General features: G+C 32.1%; 5 protein-coding genes across 9 annotated transcripts in view; 3 read left to right on the top strand and 2 right to left on the bottom strand.

Moving 5' to 3' along the window:
- LOC117204459 (cytohesin-1) overlaps positions 1-1,144 on the bottom strand; it is a 60,410-nt gene extending 59,266 nt beyond the window's left edge. The window contains exon 1 of one of the 2 annotated variants that reach the window (XM_033441874.1): positions 979-1,144. In XM_033441874.1, the coding sequence (XP_033297765.1) occupies positions 979-1,057 (79 nt within the window). In that variant the 5' untranslated portion in view covers positions 1,058-1,144. The remainder of the gene's footprint in view (positions 1-978) is intronic. The other variant, XM_033441875.1, reaches the window with a different exon arrangement.
- Positions 1,145-3,337: 2,193 nt separating this feature from the next.
- Positions 3,338-8,696, top strand: LOC117204463 (lactosylceramide 4-alpha-galactosyltransferase-like). 2 transcript variants are annotated; one of them, XM_033441887.1, is made up of 5 exons: positions 3,338-3,723; positions 3,860-4,151; positions 5,316-5,706; positions 6,562-6,772; positions 7,190-8,696. In XM_033441887.1, exons 2-5 carry the CDS (start codon positions 3,971-3,973, stop codon positions 7,457-7,459), a joined length of 1,053 nt encoding a protein of 350 aa, XP_033297778.1. In that variant the 5' UTR covers positions 3,338-3,723; positions 3,860-3,970; the 3' UTR covers positions 7,460-8,696. The 2 variants fall into 2 exon arrangements, with proteins under 2 accessions (XP_033297778.1, XP_033297779.1); XM_033441888.1 differs by lacking the exon at positions 3,338-3,723 and adding an exon at positions 4,452-4,639 and having other exon boundaries at positions 4,013-4,151.
- Positions 8,697-9,303: 607 nt separating this feature from the next.
- LOC117204458 (probable splicing factor, arginine/serine-rich 7) lies at positions 9,304-11,359 on the top strand. The gene is made up of 3 exons (XM_033441871.1): positions 9,304-9,407; positions 9,485-9,912; positions 10,006-11,359. Exons 1-3 carry the CDS (start codon positions 9,400-9,402, stop codon positions 11,145-11,147), a joined length of 1,578 nt encoding a protein of 525 aa, XP_033297762.1. The 5' UTR covers positions 9,304-9,399; the 3' UTR covers positions 11,148-11,359.
- Positions 11,360-11,796: 437 nt separating this feature from the next.
- On the top strand, positions 11,797-14,669 carry LOC117204461 (tumor susceptibility gene 101 protein). 3 transcript variants are annotated; one of them, XM_033441883.1, is made up of 9 exons: positions 11,832-12,043; positions 12,206-12,281; positions 12,383-12,467; positions 12,597-12,662; positions 12,738-12,901; positions 12,983-13,103; positions 13,197-13,426; positions 13,497-13,852; positions 13,924-14,669. In XM_033441883.1, the coding sequence occupies exons 2-9, from the start codon at positions 12,228-12,230 to the stop codon at positions 14,108-14,110; spliced, it is 1,263 nt and encodes a 420-aa protein (XP_033297774.1). In that variant the 5' UTR covers positions 11,832-12,043; positions 12,206-12,227; the 3' UTR covers positions 14,111-14,669. The 3 variants fall into 3 exon arrangements, with proteins under 3 accessions (XP_033297772.1, XP_033297774.1, XP_033297775.1); XM_033441884.1 differs by having other exon boundaries at positions 11,872-11,889; XM_033441881.1 differs by having other exon boundaries at positions 11,797-12,281.
- On the bottom strand, positions 14,449-16,008 carry LOC117204465 (transmembrane protein 258). Its single transcript, XM_033441890.1, has 3 exons — positions 15,508-16,008; positions 14,838-15,077; positions 14,449-14,753 (listed from the first exon to the last, which is right to left on the bottom strand). Exons 1-2 carry the CDS (start codon positions 15,508-15,510, stop codon positions 14,838-14,840), a joined length of 243 nt encoding a protein of 80 aa, XP_033297781.1. The 5' UTR covers positions 15,511-16,008; the 3' UTR covers positions 14,449-14,753.
- Positions 16,009-16,321: the final 313 nt, after the last annotated feature.

The raw sequence follows: 16,321 nt of genomic DNA, 5'->3' as shown, positions 1-16,321 counted from the left end.
TGCCACCTGCGCTACGTCGCAAGGGTACCGTATGATCCCGTGTCTCGACCTCCGCGCGAGGTTATGTAATTCGAACGGGTACGCTAACCTCTTCCTTTCGCGCGACGAACGGAAAGTCGCGCCGTTCGGATTAGGCTAGGTTACGTGGTCGAGCGGAACAATTAGAAACTGTTGCTTCGTCGATGGCACGAGGAACGTATAACGGGGTCGATAGTCGTGTTTCACAAATCAGAAAGGGTCTCATAGATCCTATTTGCAATACCGTTAACTCTCGATACAATACCTTCGATGGATACCATAACATTAAGAAACCATCTCGTCGCCGATCTTGATACTACGATCCGTGATTGTCAGCAACATTAACGACGCTGCAGCGATAACAGTACTATCGTATTTCCAACGAGATTGGGACCGTCCCAACGCGTGTAGGTATAACACGCGATACGACGTTTTGCGTAATCGTGTGAATCACCAAGATATTTTGTTTCAAGATGCGCGAATGTAAACAAAAAAGATATCGAAACGACGAATGCATGGAAAGGTCTCTTTTTTTCTCACGTACTGTACAATATCGATCGCTAATGGGTATAAAATTGTTTCCGCGAGATTCCCGAATTCCAGTAAATCTCTTGCTCGGTCGCTCAATCTTCTTTGCTCTGTCTCTCTCTTTAATGCTACGAGAAGCTGCATTTTTGTTGACAGATGGAAGGTACACGTTCAAAAAATTTCGAACGTTTTATAACTCTTTATCAGACAGTTAGATGCTACGAGACGAGAATCAGAGTTGAACGAATCCCTTAGATTTTCTCGAGGAAAAGAAAATTTCGTTTTGTTTACGGGATGTACACAATGGAAAAGTAGAAAGAGAGAGAGAGAGAGAGAGAGAGCGCGTGCGCTCTGACAGGGAAAACCTAGATTTTTGCCAGGTTGCTACGTACATAGAGACAGATAAATTAGGCTTATTGAAAATGTTCTTACCCGTTGTGCCGAACTGGTCGAGCTGGTGAGCACCAGAATTTACTCCCGCACCCCCCAGACCGTCCAGATCCTGCCACATTTCCGAAAACACGCACTTTCCGGACACACGCACGCACAGAATCACCCACCTTCACTCAAGCGGCGCCATTTTCACTGTGTACTGATTACTCTCGGCTTATACGATCTAAGCGCCCTCCTCGATGTCGTAGATCAATCTTCAACTAATAGCACGGCGGCGTTTATTTTTTATCGACGATTGCGTAATTGAAAACTATTGCACAAAAAGTCAGTTAAAAATAATTTCACTCGTTCTACATATTTATGAAACGACCAGCTCTATTTTACTGTAGACATTTACAAAATAAATATACTGTCACATATTTATTTTTGAAGAAAGGAAAAGGTATAAAACGCTATTTGCTGAATTTGCAGATGAAAATAAGATCGATATTTCCAAATATATTACAGTAGAAGAATTAGACAAAATTATGTATAACTTTAAGCCCAGACGAAATACAAAATAAACATGACTTGTTATGTAAATTTCTTTTCTTAACCACATACTGCTTTGTCAACATATGTTAAGGAAGATCATGCATTTACCAATCTCCATTGTTGCCCCTGAATTTATCGCAACCATTACACAATTACAATTGCATATAGAATCTGTAGTACATAATCAATACACCATTATTGTACACTCGTATATTCATGTAATATTAATGTTATATATAATTATGAATTGTATTAGTCATAATTCACAGACTATACGAGTTCCAAAAATATTAAGGTAATTTTTTATAAATTTTCGCTAATATTAAGCGCAATTAAAAAACTATTGTAAAACAAATACAACAATCAAATTTACTTCCAGCTTTTTTGTTAATTGATGATTATCAGAAACTACCACTTTTTACATTTATGTGACTTATTATTATTTGGCATGTCGCAAATTATATTCCAAAACGTAGTTTATAATTGCCGTCGACCGGAAGATGATGATATGTCTGATCTTATATCACTGTGTTATTAACCATATCCACAACACAGAGTGCGATTGACATTTGTAATAATTGCGGCATTGAACTAAGCAAAAATCGTAGAAATAGCAATTGCACGAATAGTATTGTAGCATAATAGACCATCAATTATTGTAGTCGAATAGAGCATAGCATATAATACATGTATGTGTATGTATAGGATCTAGCATATAGCGTAGCATTTACAACTGTTCATTTCCCAAGGTACGCGAATGCAAATATAATTATAATCATAAAATACAAGGTGGAATGAAAATGGTAATACAACCGGATAAGGGATGTATACTTAAATGTGGTTAATTCAGAACTAAACAAGTGTAAATAATCGACAACAGTTTAAACGAAATGTGAAAGTAAATAAAAAAATATGGAACGATAGTTTTTCATAAGATGTTTCGTTTTTTCGAGAAAAATAAATTTAGAAATGTACCATGTACGTATATCAGATCAATTCGTGATTAAACATATTCAAACTTCATTTTCTTAAAAATAAGGCCTTGAATGGGAAGATATTATTTAACATCATTTAATATTTTTAACTTATTTTCGCATGTATATATGCCGATTGCTTAGTCATACGTAGTTGATATCCAATCAAGTTACATAAAATATATTCGTAAAGTTTTTAACTCGATTTTTTCAGAAACGAAGCTACATATAAGAAAATTTTATTCTACCCTTTTTAATTATGTTTCCATGTTAGAATCACCCCGAGGCCTGTTGGACTATGATTTCCGACCCACCCTGTATAGAGAGGAACAAGCCCTTTATAATTAGTTTTTGATTTCTGAAAACATCCAGGGAAATTACTAAAGAAGTAGGTATTACAATAAATTTAAAACTATGTCTTTCAACAATATGAACATCTAGAGGCTCTAAAATCTATTAGCTGTCAATAAGATTCTATCAATATTATTTATCAACAAGTAAAGAATAGTAATTAAGGAAATCCATAATAGATTTTGAAAAATGACTAAAAACATAAATTATAACAAAGATGACCGATACAATAGCACGATACAATTTGCAAAAGATAATTCACAATTTTCTAGTTATCTGCAGACAAAGAATCTCCGTCTTCAGCAAAATGTTGATCGCGCAATGTACGTTTAGGTTTCATTTCGCATGCGCGCGACCACCAGTTCGACCACGTACAGACGATAGACGTGTTACTCGCGTACAGTATCGAGCAAAGAAATATAAATACGAAATTGTTAATTTACTGGCAAAATTGTCTCTACGATCGTTACGACAGCCTTGAATAATAAGTTAAACCTATACGTTACACATGATGGAAACGTTTACATTCTAAAGTTTCACATATTTTATTCATACGTCCAGTGTATCAGTGAATGACAACCTTCATATTTTTTTTCGCAATGACAAGGAAAGAATAGAAAAAAATATTTGACTGAAAATTTTCTGGAAAAGTGCTGGGAGATGAATGTTTATTGGCAGAGTGTCGTTAGTGTAACCAGCCAAAAATGATGTGTATTGACGAAAGTAATCAAGTAGTTTTAGTAGTGTTTGTGGAAAAAAGCCAATTACTTCGATACAAGTGTACGACGTTATGTTCCTTGAACGATACGCGCAGAACAAGCAGAACGACAGAATCAATCCCCGGTTTATTGATTCTGTGAGATGAACTAATTCGAAAAGAGGACAGGGGCTAGAGCTGTTACTACCCAACTCGTTGAGTAACCAGGTACACGAATTTCGACCAATTGCAATTCTTTCAAAATATCTTTTTACTCGTCGCCTATTAAACTAATCTTTCTATCATATCAAAAATAAAACTACGTTGCTTGATTCAATATTAAGAAAGTTATTCTGTTTTGAAGGGTGTACGGAGACCTTTTTGACTAGTTATACGCATATACACTAATGTTGCTGACCACTCAGCATAACTAGTAAAACTATTGTAAGTTGTAATCGGCTGTCATTCAAGGAAAATGAAAAAGAGGTTTGTCCTCGGCTTCCTGTGCACCATCGTAATTTTCATCCTGATGATTTCCACCGATAACGATTTCATTCAACACATATCACCGTTCGTGATTGGTGTTTGGAACGACATCACGTGTTACGAAGAAGAAGGCGCGCCGGATGGCCTTCCGGATTTTGATCCGCAGTTAGGTTAGTTAAATTTAATTTATCTTATTTAATTACGATCATCCCTTGTAATTGATATTGCTTACCTTATGATACATGTAACAACTGCCTTACTACAAATCATCTATTTCATAATATTCCAATGAAACATCTCTACGGTGTTTCTAATCGGAACAACCAATCTTACACACATTTTATCTCTTCCTGTGAATTGCGTCGATTGAAGTGTATTTATATACGTACGTCGTTGTTTCTTTGGTGCAAGAAGGCAACTCGGAAGAATTTTGGATGCATTTTTTTTCATTCTCTGTATGTTTGCCTTAGCTTATCGCAGAAGACTGACTCATCAGCCAAACTCGTGAAGCTAAAGAGCAGGTCCTGGGTGGGTGGAGCTAATTTTGCTTCAAAAATTAGACAAAGTTGATTAGGATCGGACCATCCCTTCTAAGGCATTATGTAACAACGCAACTTTCTCCCTACTTACATGGGAGGCGGGGGATCATTAACTAATTGTAAGACATTTTTCAGGCTAGCAAAATTGCGCTTGTGCCTCGCTATTCATCTTCTTGAGGCTAGATAGCTGGCGTTGATAGTGCTTGACTCAATAAACAAATGTTTTTGTCCAAGGACGAAATACAAATTCCAATGTAAATTTGTCTTCTTTCTCTACAAGATAAAAATCATATAACTTCAAGATAAGAATTGTCTAATCGGTAGTTATTTCCGTAACATAATTAATACCTTAAAAAGTGTTCAAGATTTAATGTAAAATTTCGAGGGAAGTATTATCGCGAATTATTATGAAATTATCATTGAAAGAAGAAGAATTTTCAATTAATATTTCAATAATATTTTTCACCATGTTATTCTTTGTTGTTATGTAGACGTGCCTGGTACACCCAAATGCTTCAAGCTAATTGTTTTAATTTAAATCCCTCGTGATACTAAAAAAACCAAACATTAATGATATATCTCATACTCCTAATATGATCACCTAAATTGATAATAACAATTTAGAGCGTGTCTATACAATCACGTGATTAACATTTTAAATGAAAAATAACCGATGCTTTTTACTATATCTTATCATTTATATTGTTTTAAGACTGCTTATCAGGATCTTTTACCATTTTACTAGCAAATTTTGTAACGGTATAACTATATATCCTTTATACTAATCGACAACAGATAAACCAATGACGGATAGAAATATCTTCTTCCACGAGACATCCTGCTTCGACAAAGATGGTTTGGTGCTGAACGCTCGTCAAGCATGTGCCGTCGAATCCGCGGCCAAAATGAATCCAAGTATGAACGTGTATTTGCTGTTCATCTCCCCTTCGAAGATTTCGGATCAATCAAGAGAAATGTTCAATCAACTGCAAACCTATTCGAACGTTCGGATCAGGCATATTAAACCTGAAAAATACATGAGGGACACGCCTCTGCATCTATGGTATAGTAGTGGCATATTGAAAAAAAGTTATTGGCCAAGAAGTCATATGTCAGATATTCTCAGATATCTGACCCTTTGGAAATATGGAGGAATATATTTGGATCTGGATGTTGTTGTCATCGCGTAAGCGCAATTATATAGCACTGTTAAATATCTACTTGTTAAATATTTATTGTCAGTGAGTTTATAATAACGTGACTCTAAATTCATGTTCATATATTCTGCTAACTGTAAAATGACAAATTCATGAGAATATTGAGAAATCCGTCATGAGTATATTTCGTGTAAATATTATTCACGAAAGAGGAAGTTTTCATTGTATAGGCTCTATGGGTGTGCAAAGTCCCAAAAATGTCGGGATCCCGGTGTTCGAGACGGTTCAGGAAGAGATCGATTCGGGTTGGATGAATACCGAAAGTATCTCGGAGATTGAAAATCTCGAGATTCCCGAGAATCTCGAGAACTAGTTTTGTTTAATACGACCATGGTTTCGATTAGAATTGATTCTATGCATTCATGAATTCGATAGAAATTGAAGGTGGCTTCGTTATTCCGCATATTTATCGTCATTTTATATGTTTTAAAATCGAAAGGAAGGAAACTTATTTTGTGAAAGAAGTTTGAAATTACTGCAAATGTATATCGGATTTTCGAAATTTTTGGGAATCCCAAGATTCTCAAGCCCCGAAATTGCTTCTAAATCCGTCTCAATCCTGAAAAGATTTTTCGGCCCGACCCGTCTCAATATTTTCGGTATCTCGCGCATCCCTATTAATCTCGTATTAAGTGTAGTAGAGTTGTGAGTTGCTTGCTATTTGCGTACTTGCTACACTAAACAAGAGGAATGCTTTGTTTATTTATGTACTTTACATGTAAAAAAACAAGGAAATCATGCATGTTTTCATGGATTCTGATAGATTACAATATTTATAATTACAAAATCAATCAATAATATATTGTACGAAACGCTTGTGTCAGATCCCTCGAACGTTTAACAAATTTTGCTGGTGCCGAAGACTGGAAAAATGTTGCTGCCGGTGTTATGGGATTTGACGTTACAGAGTTGGGTCGTCGTATGGCAGATGCCTGCATTCGCGATATGCGAGCGAACTTCCGAGGTGACGTCTGGGGTAACAATGGTCCTGGTGTGATCACTAGAACGTTGCAAAAACTCTGTTCAACTAAATACGTGAGTACAATAATTTGATACTTGTACAACAATTTGATTCGTTGAAAAGTATTATTTTTTTACGACGGCATTGAAATAAATTAATATATACGCTATAACGTAAAGTGGGATAAGTATCGAATACGAATTTTATTCTTCAAAGTAATAATATATATATTATATATATTGATATATGTATTAATAATATATAAATGAACGAAGTCAGCAGATCTAAATATGATATTCAGGAAAATTTATAATTTATCTTTATTACATATTGCGTACTATGCTATTATATTATATGTAGTTAGAAAATAATGATTATACGATACGGGAAACTTCTTCAATATTTTGTTAAATGTACAAAATTCGATATTTCAAATTATTCGTTGATTTAACTTTGAAGAAACGAATATATAACATTTTATCTTCTCCCAGGTTCGTGACATGACAACAAGTCGGTGTCATGGCTTTAAAGTTTTCTCTCCATCGACCTTTTATCCGATCCATTACGAGAAATGGAAGATATATTTTGAAACAAAGGACAAGAACACAACGATGCAGATCGTGGACAAGGCGATGGCCATTCACGTGTGGAATAAATTCAGCAAATTCGAAAAAGTGGACGTAAATAACGATGTTCCGTACGTGATCATCGCGAGAAAACATTGTCCAAAGATTTTTAACAATTGTGGAAAGATATTTTAAAGAATAGAAGTGAATCTAAACAAAATATCTTCTACATTATGTCTTGTATGTATGTACATAATTTTTTACAATAACAAACTCTATGCTTTGTAGTTTGTACACCACTTCTTATCTAAATGGCCAATACGGGTGCTTGTACTCATATTTTTCTTAAAATATTGGTAAAAGATGATGCAGTTCAATCAACGACCGTAGTCAGATGCAAAATTTATTGAAGAGCAGATTATTACAATATCAAAGACCAAATTCAGGAAAAAAAAAAGTAAAAACAAATAATATACATGTATACATATTGTATATCATATCTATCAAATCTATACATATCCTGCATCTAGTTACGTATCTATGGATAATAAGAGACTACAGTTTTAATCGTATCAAACCTTTGTTAAAATATCCACTATTAAATCAAGAAACTTTAGTAGAACGCGAGAAATGACGTTATTTATGAACTATATAAAAATGATTGAGACATTCGATATAATCATAAAAATTCAGATAGGTACATATGTATAATAACTATGTAAACCTGAAAAAGTCTTTCAATCTTTAAAAAACGCTGATATGTACTGTGAAACATTCTTCCGCTGACGCGATTATATATTTTTGCATACCCTCTTCAAGCAGCATTATCTCATCTTTTATTAACAAGCTAAGAAAAAGTTGAAGAGAAATGAAAATGTATCAAAAATCGCACTTGAAAGGAAAATACGAGCATACGTTAATTGATAACAAGGAAATACATATCAGAAATATGTACTGCTCAAGAGCGAATGAATGTAAAAATGAACATTTCTAACATTGAAATATGCGAATTTAAGGTCTAAAAAAAGAGAATGTTTATATTATATAAATGAATGTTTGATGACGTCGAATTGACTGCCTTGTGAACACCCTGTTAATGAACACAGTGTTTGTTCGTGTTCCTATATACATAATATATATTTATATAATTCATGAATTATTATTATGCAAATACAAAAATCTTATTATGCACCCGTTTTGAAGGTTTTATGTGTTTTGTATGCATTTACAACTATTTGCATACCCCGGTTGTATGTTGAGAAAGAAATAAAAAATATTGAACCCTTATACATGAAAAGATAATACAAACTTTTATTAATTCCGTGTATAACCTCGAAAATGAAAAAGATATTATACATATGTCGTATCACATAAATAAGTAGTTAATTGTGCGCAATAATAAGATACGTGAAATAAATGATTCGATAGTGAATATTTGCATCTTTACATTTTTAGTTACATCCATTTATAGATAGGCAATGAAACTATACTCTCCTCTGTTTACATATACTGTAAAATATAATGCTGTTTTTATATTGACAGATAAAGCTATTAAAACTATTAAATTTGCATAATTAATTAATTATCGAGGTTTTGTAAGAGTAAAATAAATTCTATACACTGATATTAAGACAGATTAAGATTAATTAAACTACTATGTGCTTACATACATAAATTTCATTTTCATTTCCGTACGATATATGCGAGCTGCGATCACGGCTACATGTACACAAGTGTAATGTTAGGATAGGTATGTATTGTATAGCGTGATATTTCATAAATGTATATATATATATATATATATATATATATATATATATATATATATATATATATATATATATACATATATATACCATACACATTCCAAATGTATATGCATAAACTGGACTTTTAGATTTAAAAAACGGATATTTTTCAAATAAAGTTGTAGAAATATATAAATTATTACAAAATATCTATAAACATCTGTTATCGACTAATGATAAATCTTCCTAAGGATAAGCTACATGAAAAACATCTAGAATTTTATAGTTCATGCCCCCAACGTCGCTATGAAATTGTCGAGAAAACGCAAAGAATGTACGAGTTATATAGAATGAAAGAATACTACAACGTTGGAACCTTAATCTGATATGAAAAAGTAAAAAACACATAACTAATATCATGTTCGTCCATTTTTTGCCGTAATGTATCAATTAAATTAATTTTTTCGCGTAGCGTGTACAATTCGTTCGCATGCAGAATTAGTATTGAAGCCGTATCCTTCAGAAACCTAACCTCTTTCGAGTATATTAAAGAGATTTTTTACAAAATTGAGAAAAGAATGGCGGTTGGATCTACAAAAGTAGTACAGGTGACAAATATTGCACCTCAAGCGACAAAAGATCAAATGCAAACTTTATTCGGGTACCTCGGAAAGATAGAAGATATTAGATTATATCCTACTATACGGGACGTTGCAGTACCTGTTCAATCTCGTATTTGCTACATAAAATTTCACGATCAGGGATGCGTTGCAGTTGCTCAACATATGACAAACACTGTTTTTATTGATCGTGCATTGATTGTAATACCTTACCAGAATGGAGACATTCCAGATGAACAAAGAGCCCTTGAATTGACAAATAATGGTACAGTTGTTCCAGGTAAACATTAATGATAATCAAATTTTTATCTTATATCATCCTTCCGTAAACTTCATTTTCAGTTCTATATATGTATATAATTTTTATTCATAGGTCTTTATCCTTCTGAGCCCAAATTGCCACCAAATGTTGTAAATGCAATAGAAGGGATTCCTCCAAATCATGTTATTACCACTATGGATCCAAAATTAGAGGCAAACGGATTACCACCTTATCCACATTTACCTGGCCATTTAGATAGCAGAAGGATTGAAGAAATAAGAAGAACACTTGTCCTTGCCAATTTAGATCCTTCTGTGACAACAGACCACTTACTAGATTTTTTCAGTAATAACAATGTTGAAGTGAAGTATTTACGCATGTGTACTAGAGATTCAGATACAGAGCACTATGCATTAGTAGAACTCTCTGAACAAGCTGCTGTAGTTTCTGCATTATTATTGAATGGAAAGCTGCTTATGGACAGACCAATTAAAATTTATCATTCGACTCAAGCAATAGCAAAACCTGAAGCAAAAAGTAATGAAGCAGCACAAAAAGAAATAGAAGAAGCTATGTCCCGGGTAAAGGAAGCTCACAATTTAATTTCAGCTGCAATAGATCCAATGATCGGAATGCTGTCAAAGGACAAACGAAGCCGTAGCGGTTCTCGTAGCCGAAAATCTCGGTCGAGATCAAGAGGACGTAGTAGACGGTCCAGATCGCGCAAAAGATCACGTTCTCGTCACAGACGTTCACGATCACGTCATCGACGAAGATCAAGATCTCGTTCGAAACGTTCTCGTTCTAAAGATCGTAGACGAAAGTCACCTTCTCGTAGAAGAAGTAGCTCTCGTGGCCGACATCGTTCCCGCTCCAGATCTCGACGTTCTCGATCACGTAGATCAAGATCTAAGTCCAAAGATCGCAAAAAAAGATCTCCTCGTCGAAGGAGCCGTTCTCGATCTCGAAGTAAACGTTCAAAATCCAAGTCTAGACGGTCAAGATCTAAATCTAAGTCCAGATCCTCGAAATCAAAGTATTCAGAAAAATCGAGAGATAAAGACAAAGATAGAAGAAGCAAAGATAAATCGGATAATGGCAAAAAGAATGAGGGTGACAAGGTTGATAAAGAAAAGAGCGAAAAAAAATCTAGTAAAGAAAAGAAATCTGACAAAGAATCAAAATCTGAAGAAAAAAATAGAAATACATCCGAAAATAACGAAACAAAGGAGAAGATAGAGTCTGAAACTTAAATCTTGATAAATTACGGTCTATAAAAGTTTATTTACAACTCTCAATCATTTTGTTATTTTAATGTTACGATATATCGTAATGTATCGATCAATAAAAAATATAAGAATATAATACCGAAGATTCTTCTAGCTTATATGTACGGAAACAGTGTACATATTAATACAATTGTAATAACACAAATGATGAATACATCTTTATTACTATATTTTAATTCCTTATCTAACTTCTAAAAAATTTGGTAATGAATAATTAATAAATACAGTTATTCTATATTTAATCTTCCTTTTATCGTTTTAAATATTTATAAACTATATTAGTTAAGCAAGATTTGATTGTTGTAAACATTTGACATAATACATACATTTTTTTAACTTTTATAATAATATAAAAGATGTTTAAACTATAAACATAAACAACTGCAAATTATCAAAAGTAGTAATTATCAAATTTGTATTGTTTCAGAAATATTTCTTATCTAACAGTTTCTTCTCGTTAAAATATTCTCTTTATCATTCATAGATTCATAAAAAATGTCCTCATTTTTTAAAATTTTATATTATAATTCTTCTTATTGTATGTGGCAATAAATAACAAGGAATTTAACATATTCTTAGTTTTTCTCTTTGTGTGATTTTAAAATGTCCGGTATACATATATCCGGGGGCAGCACTAACTCGTTATTGAGGAGTCGATGATTATTGCAACCTCCTTTCAATAATTTTCTCTGTTCCTTGATTCAAAGTATGTAACAAGTAATACCGAATCATGGTATTGTAATGTTCAAGACACTTTAAGTGACAGACGAATGAATCAACTCAGTTTATTTACTTACAAATTGTAGCAGTAGAAAAAATTAAACAACATTTCATTATATGCATGTAAGGTTGACAGTAATGTAAGTCTGAAGCTTTCAAATACGTATAACGAAAGATAACACGGTAATATAATTGCTCCGTAGAATATTCATTGTTAAGAAATTTTGATATTTAACATCGGTAGAAAATCATTCGTACTTTAAAGAGAAAAGCGTCGGTTTATTTATCTTTCTTATATTCAGTAATTCTAAAATACGAGGTTAGATGGTGAAAATGACATCTCTAGATGAAGGGAAAATAAAGCAAAGCTTATCGAAGGTGTGTACTGTATATTTTTTTGGAGTATATACATATATTTTTAATATTATTTCTAATACATACACTTCAATGATATTTATAAAATGTATCTTATCTTTAAGTATCAAAATGCTGACATCACTAAGAAACATGTCATGAAAGTTTTGAGTCTTTATAAGGGTCTAAAATATAATGTAGAACCATTTGGTAAGTGTAAGAAATGTATCTTCTTTAAAAAAGAATGTATTTATTTCCAACTTTATAATAACATATAAAAATAAATATAAGAAACATGAATTCATTAATTTATTGCTAATGTATTTTATCTTATAACAGTATTTAATGATGGATCACGCAAAGAATTGTTTAATTTGCAAGGAACAATACCTGTCTCTTTTAAAGGTGATATAATTAGATACTTCTGTAAAAAGCAATTGAAAAAGTACAAAACAAATTTTTATGTTATATTGATTTTAGGTACCTATTACAACATTCCTATATGTATATGGTTAATGGATACACATCCTAATAATGCACCTATGTGCTATGTTAAGCCTACTGCTGATATGGACATTAAAGTGAGCATGTTTGTTGATCATAATGGGAAAATTTATTTACCATATCTTCATGATTGGGTGCCAGTAAGTAACTTGTATATAGTTATGTCTTATTATCCATTATCTTATGATATCATTATAGTAGTGTATCATTATTATGTTTAGCACTCATCTGATTTACTTAGTCTAATTCAAATAATGATTGTAACATTTGGAGACCAACCACCTGTTTATGCTAAACCACGACAAGGTATACAAACAAGTTCTACACCTTATCCAGTACAACGTAAGTATTTGTCATTTTTAAATATTCACATGAAAATTCTATTATTCTATTATTAAAGAAAATTCTATTATTAAAGAATACAATTTTATATAGCTTTCATGCCTGTACCTGGAAGTGGAACACATATACCTGGTTCTAATTTCCCACCATATCCACAAAATTCGCAGTATCCAGGTGGGAGTAATATTTATTCTCCATACATGTCTACTACATCTTCTGGGTTTCCATACCAGGGCTCGTACGGTTCATATGGAGGAAGTGCATCAAATTATCCATCACAGGGATGTACTGGTTCCTTTCCATATCCTCCATCAACACAGCCAGTAAGTTATAATTTTTAACAGGTAAATAATATACATTATTAGTACTCATCTCCTTTTTACAATTTTCAAGTCACCAACAGTGCCTGCCACAGCTGGTGCATCAGGTACAATTACAGAAGAACATATTAGAGCATCTTTATTGTCAGCAGTAGAAGATAAATTAAGACGAAGACTTAAAGAACAGTTCTCACAATTGGTAGCCGAGCTGGAAACGTTACGTCGAACACAACAAGAACTCACAAGCGGATTTACCCATCTTACCGACTTGTTCGAAAGATTAAAAAAAGAGAAAGCCGAACTTGAAAAAAATATAACTATACTCCAAGACAAAGAAGCTGAATTGGAAAAAGAAATTGCAAAACTTTCTGACAATCAGTCAATAGATGTTGATGAAGCTGTTACAACGATCGCACCACTTTATAAACAGTATGTATTTTTAAATAGTTATTTGTTTTCAATTCTTTTAAGTAACATTATTGTTTTTTGTACAATTGTAGAATGTTAAACGCGTTTGCGGAAGAAGCAGCCACAGAAGATGCTATATATTATTTGGGTGAAGCTTTACGTTGTGGTATCATAGATTTAGATGCATTTTTGAAACAAGTGCGACAGCTTTCACGCAGACAATTTATGCTAAGAGCACTTATGCAACGCTGTCGCCAAAAAGCGGGTTTGGCTGGTTAAACATTATACTCAATTTTTACAAAGTTACACTATTCAATATTTTATTTTATTACAAATGATGTACGCAAAACAAACTATATAAATCCCACAATAATAGAGGGATAGAGATATATGTTATAAAAAAGAAGCATCCTCGTTATAGAAATTGTATGCTATATATACAGTGATGTATTTTTGTTTCATGTTGTATACATTTTGTTCATAACAAAGGACTTGAACGTAAAACTTTTATACATAAAACTGAACAAAAAACATACACAAACACATACATATATATATATACACACACACAAAATGAACGAATGAAGGTTTAAACAATTATACTAAAAATAAATATCTTTGTTTTACGAAATTATATTTCAAAATGTAATGTATTTAAAAATATGTAAAAAGTGTGTAGTTTTTAATTGACTTTTTTAAAACTATGGAAAGAAGTCATATACCTCAAATAGTGACTTTAGATACATATTAAAAAATATAAATGCTTGTTCACTGTGTGATAAATGTATAGATTGATCACTACATTGCACGATTTAGTAAAAATACATTGTTTTTATTCCTAATGATGTGAGATTATTATATAATTTCTTAAATGCTATTACACATAATCCTAAAATTAGTTTTTCTCATTAATCGAATCAATCTGCAATAAAAAAGTGAGGCTTATAAATATTATAAAAAATTACAGTTTAATTGTATTGACTTAAATTTTTAGAAAATAATGTACCTATACATAAATTCCAACCCAAAGGAGTAAAAATAATATACCAAAACCAGAAAATATTGCTGCTACTAGAGAGATTAATAATTCTTTAAACATGTCCCTTGTAAATTTTGTGCTAGTAACTTCATAAACAAAGAACCATGCTGTAAAGAATATTCCAATTCCTAGTAACACCACTGCCAGTAATGGAAAAATTGCAGGATTTATGGGAGAGACATATCTTGTCATAGACTCGATTTCCACCTAAAGTAAAATAACAAGATTTTATTAGGAAAACAAATAATTATTCTCATTTATTTGACATACATACAAATTTTTAAATATCTTTATGAAACCTGTTTCCAAATTTCAAAATTAAAATTAATGTAAATATAATTACAGTTTTCTATTCTCTTCAAGCAGAATAAAACTTTTTGCATGAATGATTTTATAAAAACAATATTACGTAAAACACATATAAATGTACATATTATCAATTAAATAAATATATAGTTTAATATTAATAAGTTTTGAAGATATACATCTTTGGTGAAGAAATGCTGGGAAAGGATTCCATAAAATTATAACTGTACTACAACATAAAATACCGGATTAAATATAATAAAAGGATAATAAAAAGTGACGTTACTCTATGTGATATAAATTTTCATAATAGAATAAATATTACACTCACCATTGTATCAAATATTTTGACGTGGCTTATAGGACACGTAAACTTACACGCGACTAACGACAAGTATGCAATTGTACTCTGCAAACTTCAGTATAATGCACACTTATGAACGCAGTCATATACACAGGTTTCGGCAGTCACTAGTCACTATCAATATGGAAGACAAGTTTCTCGCTTTTTCGAGGCAAACAGAGATGAGTAGACTATCTCTGTTTCTATCTGAGCATTCATAGTATGTCACACATACACAGAATAAGAACTTTCTTATCTACCATGTTGATTTTCATGATTCAATTTTCGGACGGTTTTCCCTAGGCTTCAATATATTAGTGTCGAGACCTATTTATATGATGGTGCCATAGACATAGATATATTCACAGTTTAGTATACTATAGTAATAACAAATATTAATATATTATGTCGTGAGTATGTTCATATGTTCATGGATCGTGCTTATGAAAAGAGTAAATATAAGTAAGCTACCAATAGTTAAAATATAAGTTACTCAAATTTATGAGGATAACACTAAATTCCTACTACCTAGTATTATATATCTTAAAAAGTGAATTAAATAAATAAGCAAAAAATGTTGTCATTATTGACAAACAATTTACTGATTTGTCATTTATCAGTGTTATAAAATATACCTAAAAAAATTGATTTATTAAAAATAGATTTTACGTAATGACATATTATTACATAAATTTTACATTACATATGTACTGATATGTACCGATATATTTTTTAATCGTGACATTAAAAAGAATACAGCTCTAATTTCTTAGTCATAAACCTTTTAACTCATGTTAACACT

This window comes from Bombus bifarius, unplaced genomic scaffold, assembly GCF_011952205.1.
Source record: "Bombus bifarius isolate JDL3187 unplaced genomic scaffold, Bbif_JDL3187 scf7180000007978, whole genome shotgun sequence".
NCBI classification, from domain to species: Eukaryota; Metazoa; Arthropoda; class Insecta; order Hymenoptera; family Apidae; genus Bombus; species Bombus bifarius.
This window is presented reverse-complemented; position numbering and strand designations above follow the sequence as displayed.